General features: G+C 40.4%; 1 protein-coding gene across 1 annotated transcript in view; it reads right to left on the bottom strand.

Moving 5' to 3' along the window:
* LOC309577376 (connector enhancer of kinase suppressor of ras 2-like) overlaps positions 1–17,645 on the bottom strand; it is a gene marked incomplete at both ends in the record, with an annotated part of 167,157 nt that overhangs the window by 96,008 nt on the left and 53,504 nt on the right. Inside the window, one exon of the mRNA XM_082289346.1 lies at positions 8,202–8,365. Within this exon, the coding sequence (XP_082145472.1) occupies positions 8,202–8,365 (164 nt within the window). The remainder of the gene's footprint in view (positions 1–8,201; positions 8,366–17,645) is intronic.

The following is a 17,645-nucleotide window of genomic DNA, read 5'->3' on the forward strand; positions in this document are numbered from 1 at the left end:
CCAAGGCAGGATTATCAACCTCAGCTAGCTAATGGATTTAAATTATATATTCAGATGTTTAATGCAGTAGTGTACAATTAAGGGTTGTTAGGATGCAATAGACCCAAACCTCTGCTAGTTTCTGACAGAAAGCATGAAGCCCTCGGTGCTCCAAGCCATGATTTTAGAAAACCAATATTTTCCTTTCATATGCCCTGCTTGAAGTCTTATTTCTGTGTTTGCAATAAAAGATCAGGGTGAAAGAGTTACCACTGGGCACTCCAGAATTTAAAATTTAAAATTACTCAGCTTAACTCTTGCACAAAAGATTGGTGTTTTAGAGGCATTTTCATGAAACCACAGCAAACTTTGCAACATCTGGATTTTTATGCTTTACTTGGAAAATTTTTAGTAGGATTTGCATGTATTTGATTAAAAGAAATGTAGAAATCCAGCAACACATTTTATCATAAGTAAGAGATGACACATGATGCAAATGTAACAACCATCCTTCTTTCTAATTCCTTTAGTGTACAAAGAAAATGATGGAAAAGAAAATGTGAATGCTCTGCTGCACAATTTGTTCATGTGTCACTGCAAGGCTGTTCTATACACTTCACACTGAGATTCTAGAAAAGCAGTAATTCATAAAAATTAATTGGATATGTCAATGCTAATTGTTCCACAAAGGCTGGGTGAACATCCTTAGGAGACCACAGGGGATCTCCACGTTGCTGGAGATGAATCAAGTATCCAAATCTTGGCCAGTCTGAGGTTGGGGGCACAGGAGAGCTTACACAGAGCAATTTGGGTTCAAAATAAGGTTAAAACATTAAAGTTGGCATTCCAGCTTTCTGCTCACCACAGGTATTGGCAGACTGGATTACTGTGCAGGAAAGGATGCCTGTGAAACCCAGAGAAACCAAAGCAAAAGAAGCAATCAACAGTCCCTTGACACCACACCATGCCATGCTGGGGCAGCTGGTGTCAACAGAAACACCACGAAACGGAACAGGGTGTTGCTATAAAGGTTTTGCTTTAATCCTTGTGCAGGGAAAATTTCCATTCCTTTATCCCCAGCAGTGACTGGGATCCCACCATCAGCCTTGGAGAAACCAGACATCCAGAAGCAGACAAATTAAAAACACAATCCCTGACTTCCAGCTCCAAACCTCAAGAGAAGCCAAAATGATGTCAGAAATGAGTGCTCCATTAATGTCCCCTAAACCAGGGGTAGGAGAATATACAGAAATTATAATATAATACCTTTCTATTACCCCAACACTATCTGAAGTGAATTTCAGCCCTCCCGCCCTGCCCTAAGGTGTTATATACATGTGGTTTTTAACCCCAGCTCATTACCTACCTATTCATTTGCATAAATTTCTGCTACTGCGTTGGCATAATAAGTAGCAATGCAATTTAATTGTACTTATTATGGGGTGCTGTTCTCTACCAGTGAGTGACAGGAACTCAGGGTATGAAAAGGAATGAAATGTTCAGTATCAGAATACCACTGGGTTTACCCACAGACAGAACCAATGTGAAATACAGTAATGGATTATTATGAATGGATTCTTTTATAAATTTCTAAATGGAAATAAGTACATTTATTTCTCAGAAGCATGCTGGAGCTCCTGTAGGAGCCTATTCACCAGACAAGCCTGCAATGGATTAGGATGCTCATTCTCACTAGTACTTAAACAGATGCTTTTTCAGAAGAAAATTACAAGATTTGGAACAGGTTTAACACTTCGAATAGAACATGTTTGTCCCTATTTTGTGAAAGAGAATTACTGTGTGACAAGAAGAAATCTCTCAGCTATGTCCAAAGACAGCAAAAACAGAAGTCTGTTTCCTCTCATTTGCTTGTTAACACTGACTTGCTCCAGAGGCAAGTGATGTGCATAAATTCAAGGAGTTAACAGGAGTCGGCACAGCAAATTTGTATTTTTCCTGATTTTTTTTTTTTTTTTAACATAAACAAAACCATAAGTAGAAAGAATACAGATATAGTCTGAAGTAATTTATCTGAAGCTTGATAACCCAGGATCGTTGTTTGTGGGCAAGAATTAGATGTGGTCTCCTGGATTTCAGCTGCCCTGCATTCCCCTTCAGACTGCGTGCAGGAAGCTGAAATTTGAGTAAAATGCAGCCAACTTGTTCTCTCATATTTCTACTTCATGCACCTCTTATTATGCCAAGGGATGAAATTCTCACTGGAATACCTGAATAGGACCATTTCCAATCTGTGTCTGGCTACAGGATATACACACATCCCATAACCAGAGGGTTCTGTGCCTTCATCAGAAGTTGTGTGGCCATGGCTGCTCCACAAGAGTGACAAATTCAGAGAGGATAAAGTTCTCTAAAGAGGCCAAGCCCAAGTTTCTAATGAATTTAGCACACAAACACGAATCCAAAAATCACTTTTGTTCTAAATTCCCTTTGAAACAGCTCTGTGCTTGGGTACCTCTGAATATTTTGCTTCCTAAACTTAAATGCCACCACTGCTGGTGCTGCTGCAGTATCCCAAAATATTCCTGCTGTGCTAAGGAAGCCATGGAACAACTGGTGTGGAATCAGTGGTCCTTGATGAGAACACTGAGAAGACATCAAGAAAAATTCCCCTTTACTTTGTTCTTTGCTTAGATCAACCCCCAGAGCTGCCTTTAGCGTGGTGATTTCAGGAAGGAAGGATTTCATTTTGGTGGCTACTCGACACAAATAATGTGTAATTACATCCAAACTTTTCCAGCACACCAGCTTAGGAAGACCGTGAAATTCTTACCTCTCCCCAGTAAGACAAAAGTTGTTCACACAGCTGTAAAACCCCTGTGAACAGAAGGACTTGAGGCTACTCTGATCTGTTCGTACAAACTTAATTATCTTCCTTCAGTGTCCTCATCCTAAGAGAAATCTGAAAATGCCAAAATTGCCAACAGACTTTTAAAAGAAAAAAAAAAACAAAAAAAACCCAGACAATCCTTAAAATCAATTCTTTTTCCAAATTGCATGATTTGAAAGGCTAAGAAAGAATGAAGCTGCTAATTAGACTAAGCAGAAGATGATACACATGTTCTAATATGTGCAATAATTAACCAGCTCAATTCAATAGTATTAATTCAATGTTTGGGCACAGCATAATAAATAGCACTGGACTGCCAAAAGCTGAACTTCTTTTCCAATTGAAATTAATAAAGCTCTCTGGATGCATACATGTTTGTGGAGACAAAAATAATGTATGTGCCAGGTTCCTCATTACACTGAGGAGATGGAATATCTCTGCATCTCTCACCAATAGGGATGGCATTCCATTCCAAAGAAATAGGATTTTTTTTCCATCTACTCAAGCATCAATAGATATATATAAAATGAAGATTTTAGTCTAGAATAATTACCTTTGAATAACCCCTGAACTATGGGTGGAAAATAAGTATTTGACACGTTGAATGACTTGCTAAAAAAGAAACTCGATTACAAATCAGGTAAAGTAGGAAAAAATACTTCCTACTATACTCACAGAATTGACAAATCAAAAAGTGTATTAGCAAAATGAAGAATGGAAAGGATCTCGAGAGAGATCATTATAGGTGTGGCCATTAAATAGTATTAATTTAGGAAAAACTTGACTAATTTTAATTTAGAAGAAACAACATTATCAATCATACAGAGGGAGCTATGAAAGACTTCACCTTCACCATGGTACCAAAATCACCTTCGCCTTCACCATTTTATCAAAATAAATCACTGCAAACTGCTTTCCACCTGACCAACAAATTCCTGTTGCTGTTGTAATTTTGTTAGGGAGGTGCCTAATAAAGAAATATGTTAGAAAAATTATAGGGGAAAAAAACCTAATTTGTTTGGTAGCTGTGTCCCATACATTATTATTAAAAAAAAAAAAAAAGGGTAAATATAAAACCAAATTAAATTCCTGCAGTTGTTACAAGCATGTTGACCACGGGTGGCTTTATTGTGCCTTCTGGTGGAAAACCCACCCTGCCTGGATTGTGGCTTTGCAGAAACTGCAGACAAAGTTTCTAATCTTTATTTCTCCTTGAAATTTTTCCACAGCGTAAGGCTTTATTTCACAAGTTGAATGCCTGTGAATTAACAGTACTTTTAATTACTTGAGATACAATCTCTATTGGAGCATTCTTTTCATTTCCCATTCATTTTTCTTCCTTTCATTATCAGTCTTTCTTCCCACAAGATTGTTTATATTTTATATTCATGCAGACTTTAACAATATACTGACTCCAATACTGGCCTAATTAAATTAAATTTACTTGCAGATTTGAACAGCGACCCACGTTGACCTCAAAAATTTTCCTTTTTGTTTCCAGTATATTTTACCCTCTATCAAAAAGTTATTTTTCCCAGACCTTGCTACTGCTTCAGATTCAGCTTCTGTGCAACAAGTCCTCCAAGAGATATCAAAATTAGTATTTCAACTTTAATAAAGTTACAGTCTAAATCCAAGTGCCTCATGATATTTAGTCCCTAAATGTTATTTAGGTCACTTCAAATAAATAATTGCAGCGCAGTTTCTGACCACCCTAGCAAGAAAGGACTTTGATGTTCCAGGTTGGGTTTTTTCCCCACAGCCATCATTCCCAATTTTCTTCATAATTAAAGCACAACTCAAAAATGTCTTTCCAGAATGGTCAAAGAACTGAAGCTGAAAGTAAAGCTCACCTGTGACTTTGCATTTCACAGCACACGAATTCATCCCTCAGCAACCCCCAGACAGTGCCTGTACTTTCCTTCCTGCACAGAAAGTTCCTCTCACCTTTTGCACTCTGAATTTACCCTTTCATAATGAGGTTATTTTAGCATTTGAAATTATTTAACTTTCAGGTAAAATACATCCACTTCTATATCACCACATTGCATGGGTGTATTGAATCCTCTTATTATTCCCTATTCACATTTTTTATATTTCTTTCTTTCCTACTGCAAGTCATCTTCATCTTTCCTAGCCAGGATTCTCATATGCATTGCCTAGCTGAAGAGAGCTCTGAATTCAGCTTGCTTTCAAAAGAAAAGGGGATATAAAAACCATGTCAAGGGCTGATGCTTGGTAGCAAACTGTCCCTGCCTTTAATAACTTGCATTTGGAATCTGGCTAATAGGTGGCTTGGGAATGGGAATAAAAAACTCAAGAGTTTCCTCCTTTGTTTTCAGTTTCTTCTTGCCCTTAGAACCTTCTTTACAGGTCAGCATTTGGTTCTGGGGGGGCTGTCCAGTGCTGGCACCCCTGGAACAGCAGCCAAGGCACCACTCTTGGTGTTACCCCACCAGAACCCCACTCACCATCCCACAAAAGCCAGATCCTTGGGAAAGGCACATTCCAGCGTGTCCCAAGGGCTGCAGCTCAGACAGTCAAATTTCCCCGGGTTTCCTGGAGCAGCAGAGCTGTTCTGCAGGTAAACCCCTGCCCAAGGTGACTTCCTGATCACCTCTGAGCCTGCGTTTCCTGGGGGATTTCTACAGGCACTGGAGCTGCTCCTGCTCTCAGCGTTACACAACCCACCCCTCTGGGATGGAGTGCAGAGCCTGCTAATGCTGCCTGGGAGAAATAGGTCATGGAACTTGGGCACTGCCAATTGCCAACCAGAAATCAATCCAGAAATCCATGCATGGAAAAAAATCCATGCTCATTGACATGGCCAGGGAGGGCTGACAGGCAGAGCAAAAGCAGGGCTGTGGATGTGGATATGGACAGGAGCAGAGCTATCCCAGATCCAGATCCATCCTGGGTGCTCGGGCCTGGGAACACACACCAGGATGAACAGAGGGAGGGACAGAGGGGGAGAGCAAACTGCTGCTGGTACCTCTCCTCCACGGGTGGGATTTTAAGACCAGACTGTTGGAATTGGTTCTTCCGGTCTCCTTTTTCCATAAAAAAAGTTGAAAATATTTACATTTATGAATCTACAAACATAGCTTGTGCTCTGCACCCTGTCCACAGTTGCCAGCACACACAGAGTCCATTCAAATATTTTACCTGCCTATAAACTGTATTATATTTGCTTACAATGCAATTCAGGGAATCAGGGACAAAATTATGTGTTCCTTAAGACATTCTAATTTCAACAATTCCCTATATGTTAACTCCTAGTTGGTGGCGTTAAAAAAATACAGATATTCTGTAGCCCCTTCAAAAATTACATTTAAAACAAGATGCTTCCTCAGTTTTTTTTAGACTAGCTGGTCTAAACATCCATATCAGTGAGCAATTTCCAGTCACAATTTTTGCTGGTCACTTGGCCAGCAGTCAGATGTCAGTGCAATAATCTATTAAATTTTCAAGAGTTAGCACAGAACAAGAATACAAATGTGATATTTTAGAAATGTATTTCAGCTAATAAAGGCAGCATCAGATCTCCTCTCATTCAATTATTGCCATTATTTAAAATAATTAAAGTGAGGTTCTTAATAATACTTTTTGATTACATGGATCCAAATCCTAATAAATTAGTAGAGATTTAAAATAGATATTATACTCAATCTGGTAAAACTTTTATGTGGTCCTGAAAGAATTGAAGAAGATGATGTACACAGAGCCAAGGAGAAATGTCAGAAGCAGGAGAACACCCCCAAGAGCAGAGCTGCAGGCAGCAGACTCGCCCAGCAGAAAGCACATGGAATAGGCAGGGAGAGAAACATTTAGAAGCAAGGAAAAAAAAAGAAAAAGGCCTTTTAGAGCCAGACTGAGAAAGGAAGGGTAAGGGCTGAAAGGCAGGAGGTAAAATAAATGATACCAGGAGTTGGAAAATCCCCATCCTGCTTCAAAAGACAAAGTAAGGTCGTGAGACAGCACAGCGAGAGCTGCACTATTGACAGCAGCAAGAGGTACATTTTCTGTGCTTAGAAAAGAAAAAAATCACAATAAAGGAGTCAGCAGGGTCCTCCTCAGGGACACACTTCACTGAAGGGAGATGCTTTTCCAGAGGAAGCTTCTCGGGGCTGCTGTTCCCGAGGAGTGTCTGGGCACGGCGTGCTCTGCTCACTGGGTGACACAACGTGACACTGGAGGCTCTGCGGGCTCCTTTTGTGTGGAACACGAAGTTTGCAAGGAAAAACTCTGGAGTTTGGGTTCAGAGGTTTCCAAAAGGCACTGGTTGTTGGGTTCTGCAGCACACACCTGTCCCTAGAGCATTTCCCTGCTCTGACAAAGAAGTTATTTCATTTAGAGGGGCAGATCTCAAGCCCTCCAAATGAAAGCCACACTGAGTGCGTTTTGACATTCGAGGTAGAGGCAAGAAGAAGACAAATAATCAAGAAGATGAAAGATCAAGTGCATTATACCTCACTTGTTTTCTATCTTACTTCTGAGTGCCAGTTTCCCTCTTGGAAACAATTTATCTTCATCAAAATCCCACAGGATAACCCAGTTATGCAAAAGCAGAACTCCTGATCAAGAAGCAAAATACTGTGACTGTCACGTGTAATTTTACTACTTCGCTTTTCAGTATTTTCAATATTCTTTCACCTGTTCACCTACACAACCAAAAGTAAGTTAATTTTTCTTTAGCATTAACTTAATACATCTCATTTTATTAGCTGGTAGGAATAAAATAGCAGAGAAAAAAAGAACTTTTTGATATCAAATACCTTGTTAATAGGCTAACTGAATTAATAACCTAATAATTAATAATAGGAAAAAACTGTTCTTCCAAATGGTTGCTAAAAAAAACCAAACCCTACTTTTAGTCGACACACGTGTCTGTAGTTTAGATAAAGTCAATTTTACCACTCCAGTCTCATCTCAAAGCTCATTTTAAACAATCTTCCAGTCTAATTAGCTTTACCTTCTGGCTGTGTAGTACCATCCTTTTGAATGCTGGCATGGTTAAACCGCTCAGGTCTACTTGGTTCAGTGCAGTGTGGCAAATGTCAGTGAAATACGAGGGCATATGGCACATAATTACAGAACCATATGGATGCCAGGAATGATAGTCAACAGCATTTGAATGCAGGACCAAGAAAGTCAGAGGAAAAGCAATCAAAGACCATCATACATAATCATTAAATGGATAAATATAGTTTCTGTGCAGCTGAGAGAAGCCAGGACATGTCTGGCCTTCATTGAAGCAAAGCCACGGTGGCTGTTTGAGCATGTGGCTGCAGAGGAAACTCTACATTATTTTTAGTTTGGTTTGTAAATTTATAAATGCAGCTGATCAAGATGAGTGATGCAAGGAATCACTTACCAATGCACAGAGCAGATCAACTGCTTCCAGGATCAGCTCCTGGTGGCCAATGCGAGTCACTCCCAGCTCCTCCAGCTCCTGGTGAGTGATGTGCAGCAGCTGCTCCCCATTGATCTTCTCTCTCTCAAAGTTTTTGATGTATTGTTGAAGGCAATCATCAAGGCCTGGTTAGAAAAGCCAACAACACAGATTCAGAGAGCGGAGAGAAAACCAATCAAACACTTGTGTAGTTCACAAATACAGAAATTTCTTGGAAATGCAAGTGTACTTCCTTGCTTGGAGCTATTATGGAAAACGTGCAGTGAAAATTATAATTTAACTTACATAATACAGCACATGCTGCTGAAGAGAAAAGTTGATATTACTGATGTTATTTTCAACGTTCTTAAATGTTTCAGTTGTAATTCTAAACCTTCATGGAGACGAGGGAAGGACAAAGCAGCACAGAGAGTGACATTATAGAAAACCTTTTTTCTTGTGATGTCACAAAGACCTAAATATAAGTTTATCTTATGATTAGGAACAAATTCTTCCTGTAACTCTTCCAGGACTCTTCAAGGTCATAGAGTTTGGCTGTCCCTGATCAGGAAGAGTTTTCAGGCTCAGTAACCACCCACACTCACTCTGCAACACCCACTGCCAATTCTCACCCCAGATTACCCAGTTTTCGGAATCCATACAACACAAAAATGCTTTTGTTATAACACCTCCAACTAAGAATACAATTTTACCCACGCACAAAGAATTGTTCCATGTTACCCTGAAACTTGACAGGGTGAGAATAACAGATTACTTTGCTTCTCAGACCAGAGAAGAAACTGATTAATGATATTGAAAGATTTTTCCTTCCTCCAAATGTGTTTCTGAACGACACATGCCTTGAATTTCCAGCCAGAACAATGAGTTGAACACAAGAATCTACTACTGAAAGCTACATGAGGTCCCTCAGAGTTCCCTCAAAACCTGCCAGATTCAAGAGAAACCTGACATGCACATGATTTTCTAGAGATCTACAAAATTCACCTTCAGTAACTTCATCTACCAAGTAAAGTAAAACACTGATTCTCAGTTTTTTGTCCTGCAGTGATGCAAGTAAATCCAAGATCCCTAAAACTACAGAGATCCAGAAGCCAAAGAAATAATGAATTTGGGCATTTAAGAGCTTTGAAATATAATTTCTGTACACAGCTCTTATCAAATACACATCAAGTTTCCAGATCCTCTGAGAAAAAGAGTTCTGACACCTTGTATTGGGTGTGCTGGGTGTCACCACTTTACACCCCAATTAACAGAGTTCAGCTGGGACAAAAGGACTGGGATGACACAAGAATGGAATGAAACATATCAACATTTGCCCTCAGTGTGTAAATACAAGGGGACAGGTTGCTGTTTCATTTAATTAACTCCTCTTTCAACACAATCCAATTATTTACTCTGTAAACTGATAGTCCTAAATTATGCTACAGATAAAGCTCATTTACCAAATGCCCAGTTTTATATTCACTTATACCTATGGCCCATACAAAGCTAGTATAGTGATAAAAATGCCATGTTTTATGATGTAATTCAAAAGTATGAGGTAGTTTGGGGGATTTTTAAAGCTCAAATCAGCAGTCTGTAACTAATACTTAAAGCTTTTCTCTATTCTAGAATGGTCTGCAAATAGGAAACTATCTCTCTGCATCTGTTCATTATTTTTAATGATTCTGTGAATGATTTTACGTAAGTATAGCTCAGTTCAATTGGCTGAGAACTGGTCACTGCAAATTCTCTGTTTATTAGTTAACAGTTTTAACCCTGAGCTGTTGCACATTTCTGTTCCTGCTTGCTCAAGAACAATTCTTAAAACTATTTTAGAGCAAAAATTGCAAACCCCACACATCCCAGATTTGCTTTTAGTGGACATTGCCCCAAAACTCAGAAAAAAGTCCCAAAAACTGCCACTAGATATTAAATTATTTTCAAGAAAATTAATTTAAAAATTCAGAATCAGTGGCCGCAACGAGCATTTATAGTATTAAGAGAGATTTAGGAAAACCCAACTGAACCTGCCACACTGTGAGAAGTGTGCAGTCAGATGTATTAAACCTGCCTTTGTGCCAGGGAGAATGTATGACAGCAGAGCAAAATATCAAATTTCTATTATTTGTGCTGCTCTGTAATAGCTCCCCAGGGCACCTTTAGAAGGCGTTTACTTACTGGTGCAAGCAGTGTGGCAGTTGACAAGAGAATATAGAAATATATCATTAAAGGGCCAGGCTGTCTCACAGAATGACAGCACTTAATAAATACACACCAAAAAAAGAGAGATTGGCCCGTTGCTCTCTGCTTTTCTGTCTCTCTGGGGGCCAGGTACTCAAATGTGAGACCTTCCAAAGCAGGAACTCAGCATCAGGAGCCTCTTCTTTATTGTCAGGGCTCCAATTGCTTTCAGCATGAGAACATCCAAGATGAAATTAGAAAGGGTGCAGAACGAGCTCACGTTGGCTCACCCAAACCAAATGAAATATTTATTTCCTCAAGCCACTCAGGCCTCATTAGTGCTCTTGATGCATTTTCCCCCAGTATCATTTCTGTTTACAGGTAAGTGTTAAAGTACTTCAGATTTATAACTACAAAGAAGGAAGGGCCCTTAGCTCTGCTTAGACGTAGGTAAATAAAATTAACCCACTATTCCCAAGATACGCAATATCAGCGTCAGGCAAGAAACACAGAAATTTGCAGTTCTCTTGCTGCACATTCTTACTTTATTTGTGCACATTTTGTAACTAACCAACACCTCCTTCAGAGCGAAATAAAATGATTCAGGAGAAAGTGTTCAAACATCTATGCTTTACTTTAAAGCCAAGGCTTAACACCCATGATGAGAAAATTATGGCTGGGAGTTGAAGAATTTTTATTTCTCCAGCCCAGCTGGGCTCAAGGAGTTAACTCACTTTAACAAAAAATCAATGAAGGTTGAAGACATTTACTAATCTTTCAGTGTTATTTGAAAGGACAATCGAAGAAAAAAGGAGTTATCCATCAGCCCAAGTGCTGACTGAGTCAGCTGGGAAGCAGCTCTGGCTGAACATTGCATTAGAAGCTGTATAAACCCTTGTGTAGAGGGAAATCAGGGGAAACATCCCATAAACCACATCCACCTGAAAACTCTGACATTTTCCCGGTGTATGGTTGGACTCCATGGTCTCAGAGGTCTTTTCCAACCTAAATATTCTTTGGTTCCATATTATCTCTTTCCATTTTTAAGTTAAAAAAAAAAAAAAACCATATTGAATCCACATGAACTAGGAAAGCTTTATCTCCATATTCAAAGAGCAGAGGGAAAGGAGGCAGTTCTGATATGTTGGCTGCAAACTGTGATTTTGCAAATAGAACATCTGAAGTCAAAGTCAAGGAAACATGAAAAAAAGGAGGTAGAAAACAGAAAAATTGTTAGGGAGAGAGGGCAGGAAAAGAAGAGCCAGTCAGCTTGAAAACGTTTATTTTTAGAAACATATAATTAAGAAAATAAGAGTAATTGAAACAGAAAGACAAAGCAAAAATCTGAACAATATGTCTAAATCAGATTTAGGTTTTAACTCCGAGCAAACATTACAAAGGAGATGCCAAATATTGTGGGCAATAAGGTTCACTGAGAATAATACGAATCTTCCCATCAGTGTCAACAAATGGCAGGTTTGGATTCCATTAAAAAGAACAGACATTGTTGCCATGTTATGCAAACATCTGTCCCTTCCTCTCTGCCATTAGACAGAGATATTGAAAATATTACCATTATTGTGAAAATAACTGTAAAATAAATGGACAGCACAAGCTGTTGCCCTTTATGCAGGAATGATGCAGACAGGGCAGCCCTCACAGGAGAGCTGCGGGGGCAATAACTCTGTTAAGTAGGATCCACCCCAGAAGGAATTCCTAAATTTAAAAGTCTGTAATTTCCAATTTTTCACAAATCTCTCCATAACTCACGTGTACTTATTCGCTTCTCCTTTTTCACATATTTTAAAGGATTTTTGCTATTATTGAAAACTACACTGGTTTTGTAACCTCTCCTAAAAAATTCCTGCCCAAATGATGGGCTTGTTGGTGATCCACGATAATTGCCAGGGGAGAATCCATGGCAGCTGGCCGGAGCTGCAAACCCTGGCTGTGAGAAGGAGGGGTCACGGGCAGGGCAGGGCAGGTCCCTGCCAGCTCTGCCTGGCACAGGCACAGCGGCTCCCACAGGGGGTCTGCTGACAGATGAGGGGAGGCAAAACCAGCCCCTCCTTTAGGAAAATGCAGCGTTGCTTTTAGGGTGAGAAAGAAGGAAACCAGCTCGGTGGGAATGCACTGAGCACTCCTGGCTTCAGCACTGCTGCAAGAGGGGTGAGAGCCCTCTGGTAAAGTCTCTCTGGTTGGGGGTCTGACAAAGTATTCAACGTTTTTCTAATTAAAACCATCTTTAGAAACTAAAAGCACACAGCACAGTACTAAACTCCCAGTTACACAAAGGCCTACACACAGTAAAGAATCTGAGGTAGAAGTGTCAGTGGGACCTGGATCCCAAGGGGAAAACCTGAAAGTCGAGGGGATGATCTGTTTGTTCAGAAGAATTACACTTTGGCCTGCCAAGACAAATTAATAACCTATTAATGTGCCTCATTTGACTAATAAAAGGTGAACAACAACCCTACCTCTGATGCTGCAGAACGGTGACTTGTGAAAAATCAACATATCAAAGTGAAACAGGGACAAATATCAACTTTCAAATGTTGTTTTCTGCTGTTTCTGGACTCGCAAGTCCAGAAAATCAGCTCTTCACTCATAGGAAATATAAAATCTCTCACTACTGTGCTGGAAATTTTCTGATTAATTGGGGAAGGCAGCATGAACTTCTGCTCCTGTCACAACCTTCAGTTTATATATGCAAATCTGCTTAAATATATCCAGCATTTAACAGCATCCACAGGCTCAGTCCAAGTGTAATTTTTACGGAAAGCAAAAAAAAAAAGTTGGGTTTGGGTTTTTTTTTTTGAAAAAACAAGGGATATTTTCCATATAAAGCAATATTTAGCAGCTAGCTAGAAAGATCTGGAAGGAATTGACTGGTTGGCTGACAGAGACTGAGGAAGAGAATTCATGTCTTTTCCTAAATGCAATTTTATCAAATACATGCAACAATTCAGCCGTGTTCTTGATCAAAACCCCTTTGATTTATCACCCTGGGCTCAGGCACAGTGGAGCCTTTCCAATTCTTATGTAACTTGTAACAAGGAAAATCATCAGGTGGGTATTTTTGCCAGTGACGTTAAAAAGCTTTTTAAGAATTATTCAGCCCAAATAAAGAAGAGGCATAATCCTCGGGGCCATGTTCACACTAAGCTCACTCTCAAATACCAGATATTTGTTCTTAAGCTCTTCAGGAGGAAAAATCAAAACTATTTAGGGCGTCAAGAGAAAGGGATCTTCATACCACCACAACCCAGAAAGAGACAGCGGGAACATGCCTGAAAACACTCTAAAACACCAAGCTTGGAATATTTCAGACCTAAACTTCCCTAAACTTCAGAGTCTATTTAAAAACTAAAGATTGCAACATTTTGCATCTTTAAGCCTACGTGTCACACACCTGACCTACAAAAACAGAGTAGCTAGATTACCAGAATTTCACAAAAAACTACATTTAAATGCCAAGATACAGCAGAAATTCACAAACACAAAAAAGGAAAAAATTCCAATTATTCTGAAAAGAAAAGAATCCCTCAAATCTGGCTATATCTGACCTTTGAATGCTTGACTGTGCAAGTAGAATGTGTTTAAATGTTGCTTCCCGGCTGAGTTTCCTCTGCGTCACTCCGATATTCACAGGGATACAGATGGATGTTTTAGATGCAAATACAGGCAGACTTGTGCTGCTTGAATTTACAGATCCTCATCTGCATGAACAGGAACTGGGGCGGGATGAGCACTCTGAATTAATGTTTCCCAGGCACCAACTGACACCAAAAATGTTGGCTTCCATTCCAGGCTGCAGAGTGGGTGGAACTACACTGGGCATAAACTCTTCCACTGGTGTCAGGCCACTGCTCAGGGCTGTGCAGTCCATGAGGTGCTTCCCTCGCTCCATCCTTCTCCCCTGAGAGCGCCAGGATCCACAGGAGCACCGGGATCTGCCCTGTCCAAGCCCTCTGCAGACACTCTCAGCTCCAGGATCCAGCTGGGCTCTCGACAGCTGGAGCACTTCTGCATTTCTAGCCCTTCATTCCAAGGGCTCCCTGTTCCTCATCCTCCCCATCCTCATCCTGCAGCTGTCCCTGGCTCAACAGTGCCAGCCACAAGAACTCTCTCGCCCACTTAGCACAAAATTCTGGGGATTTTTCCGCTAAAAAAAACCCCTGTATATCTTCACCTCTCTTCATTCCTTGCCAGCTTCCATTTCCCCACATCCCATTTTTCCCCTTCCATGCTGCCTCTGTTCTTTTATTTTCTATGTGTGAAAAGTAAGAGCTTGTCAGCTCTGTCTCCTCTGTAACCAGCAGGGAAGCAGCTTTGGGAGAGCACGAGCTGGAAACTTCCAACCTTGCTCCTCTTCCCTCCCCAGAACAGGTCAGAGCTCCACTCACCAATCCCACTCATGAAGGGACAAACTCCTCAGGGAATATAAAAATCCACAGCAAGTTCCTAAGCACCCTTTTTTTTGCTCCCCTCTGAAGTGTCCTCCTCCAAGTCAGGACAAACATCACCGTGCCCCCCTCACCACAGTGCACATCCGAGACACAGACCAGCCTCCCAAATTCTCTCCTGTCAGCAAAACCAGTGGCAATGCGACTTCATCACTGTGACTTCATTGTTTTATTGGTAGCATGGCTAAAGCAAGGGGCTTTCCCATAATCTCACTGTCTGTAAGTCCAAGATCTTTCCAGCAGCAATTTTCCAAGATAACTGTATGATCAAGACAAAAGCTGTGCTCAAATTATTAATATTTTAAGAGTTCACAGCAGCTGAGAAGGTTCAGTAAGGGGATGTGTCAAGCAATATTAATAGCAAATGAACAAACTGCTGAACTAATAAAATTTGATTTAATGATATGCCATCACCCTTAAATTGACATTCATATATATGAAGTAAATGACTTAATATAGTTCTGCCTTCATTACCTATGAGTGAATAATAGGAAGTGAAGCCATTCTAACTTTGTCCTCAACGTTTGACAGCTGTTGCTGAGCTGGGGGATTACCATGGAAGTAATAAACAGCATTTCCAGGAAGCTTGCTGAAACTAGACCTGACCATAAAGAGCTTTCTGGAAGAGAGCTGTCACACAGAGAGTGGATCACATTTTCAGGCCCAAGTGCATGCTCCTTGCTGCCACATTTCCCAACAATTTAACCTCGAGATATGTCACTGATGCTGTTACTGACAAACTTCCCATAAAAGTGACAAAACCCAAAAGCGTCTTCATTAGCTCTGTGTGCTAATGAAAATTTACTTCTTTCATCAGCCTCATTAATTTTCTCCTTGATGAAGATATAACAACAGCCCCCACTCATTCCTGAGGCAGCACGGCTGAGGGATGACCTGGAAGTGCCCACAAGCCTCAAAAGCCTCCCTGTTCAGACCTCCCATGTAATTGATGAAATGATTCCACATTCCAGAGTGACTGAGCTGAGAGCACTGGGACCCTGAATTTGTTACACTTATTTTAAAAGAGAAATGCTTTGGCCCAGTGTGAGGCAAGTGCTTCTATTTCCTGCACTGGACTATGTAAATATTGCTTTATTTTTTTGAGACAGAGTTTGGTGGGAGCCTGCCCTGACAGAAGTGCTGGTTCCAGCACACACACCCTGGAATACATATCAAAAGTTTAAAAAAATTTTACAACCAACTAAAAGGACAATACACAATATTTTTGGCCCTGTGAATCTCTCTAGAGGAATCTTCATGATTTATTCTCAAACCAAAAAGCAGAACCAGCACAATTAAATTCCTAAATCTCTGTGTGCAATCACAAAAGATCAAAGATCTCTGTCAGAACAATTCTTGTGATAACAAATGTCTCTGGGATCAGTAAAAACACTGAGAAGAAATAACATCCACCTTTTATACATGAGGGATTGTGCTGCTTAGAAGTGGAGAATTGATGTGGTCAGGATTCACTTTCCTCCTTTTTCCAGTTAAGTGCCAAAGGTTGTGTTCTCCTTTGCCTGGGTTGGAGGGTAGGGGCAGAGGAGACTTTTCCAGTTCTCTGCTTCCAAGACTTCCATTAACTTGCTGCTAAAGATGACAGGGAAAAAACCTCTCACTGTAACAAAATCAAAGAAAACCCCCCAAAAAAACACCAGGAAAAAGGAACGATTCTTATGTAGAAAGAAAGCACTAGGGAATCAGTATTTCCTTCACTAGAGCCTGAGCACATTGAGGTGAGTTTATTTCAGACCTCTGCATTTTCCATTTCAGAAAAGTTAACAAGTCTAATAAGGAAGGAGCAGCACTAACCATGTCTCATCTACAAGGACTGATCTTAAAAGTGCATGAACAAATAAATATAACTGAAAGCTCCTTTCTCCAGCTTCTGCAGATTTATCCACCTTGTACTCTGCACAGGAAAATCTTAATCACAGTTTGACCTTCAAAAAACTACTTTGGTATCACACAGAATCAAACAAAACCCTCACGCCAAGGAAGTTCCTGTACAAGCACTACAGGGATATGCCCCATTTGTCCCTGTCTTAAAAGTGAAGGAAAAAAATTACTGAAGAGTGAGATAACGAGCCTGTCTGAGCTAATCAATAGAGAGGAAGTAACTTGTCAGACAAAATTCATGTAACAGCAAGACAGACATTTAAAGTTCTGTGAAATGAGTCCTGCCCTAAAAGTATCTCTGATCACTTTGCAACAGGGCTGCACGTTAAATTCAGTTCATCATCGTATCAAACCCCATCCAGGCACAGTGTCACAGGTGCCTCAGAACAGTGACTTCCCAGCCAGAATATGTCCAAAGGAACTGAAATTTTCTGAGCCACGTCTAAAGCTGCAGAATGTTCTCAATCAACCAAGCTCGTGTGGGACAGGCAGAATCCCTGGATCACGTCCTCCCCCCACAAGTGCTAATGCTTGCAAAGCCGAGGGGAATAAAGAGCTGACAGAGGAGAATCAAACAAAAAGTGCTACAGATGTTTCAGTGCCAAAATACATTAATTCTTGTTTCGACTTCACTGACGTATTTTACTAAAAATCCCAGATATCAAAAGAACAGCCAAATCCAGTGTAGGCGTTTGGAGTGAAAAGCCCAAACAAATCAGATTTCTGCTCAACCCAATTTCTTCAGCAGCTTCGAGTCCATGACCTAATTCATGAGTCAGAGTTTAGACACCTGCAAGATGCAAATTCCCAAAGCAGAAGGTGGCTTTGGCAATTCCTCACACAGTTCTTCACAGAGACGCCAAAAATCAGACTGCTG

Source organism: Coloeus monedula, assembly GCF_965178545.1.
Source record: "Coloeus monedula genome assembly, chromosome: 12".
In the NCBI taxonomy this organism is placed as follows: Eukaryota; Metazoa; Chordata; class Aves; order Passeriformes; family Corvidae; genus Coloeus; species Coloeus monedula.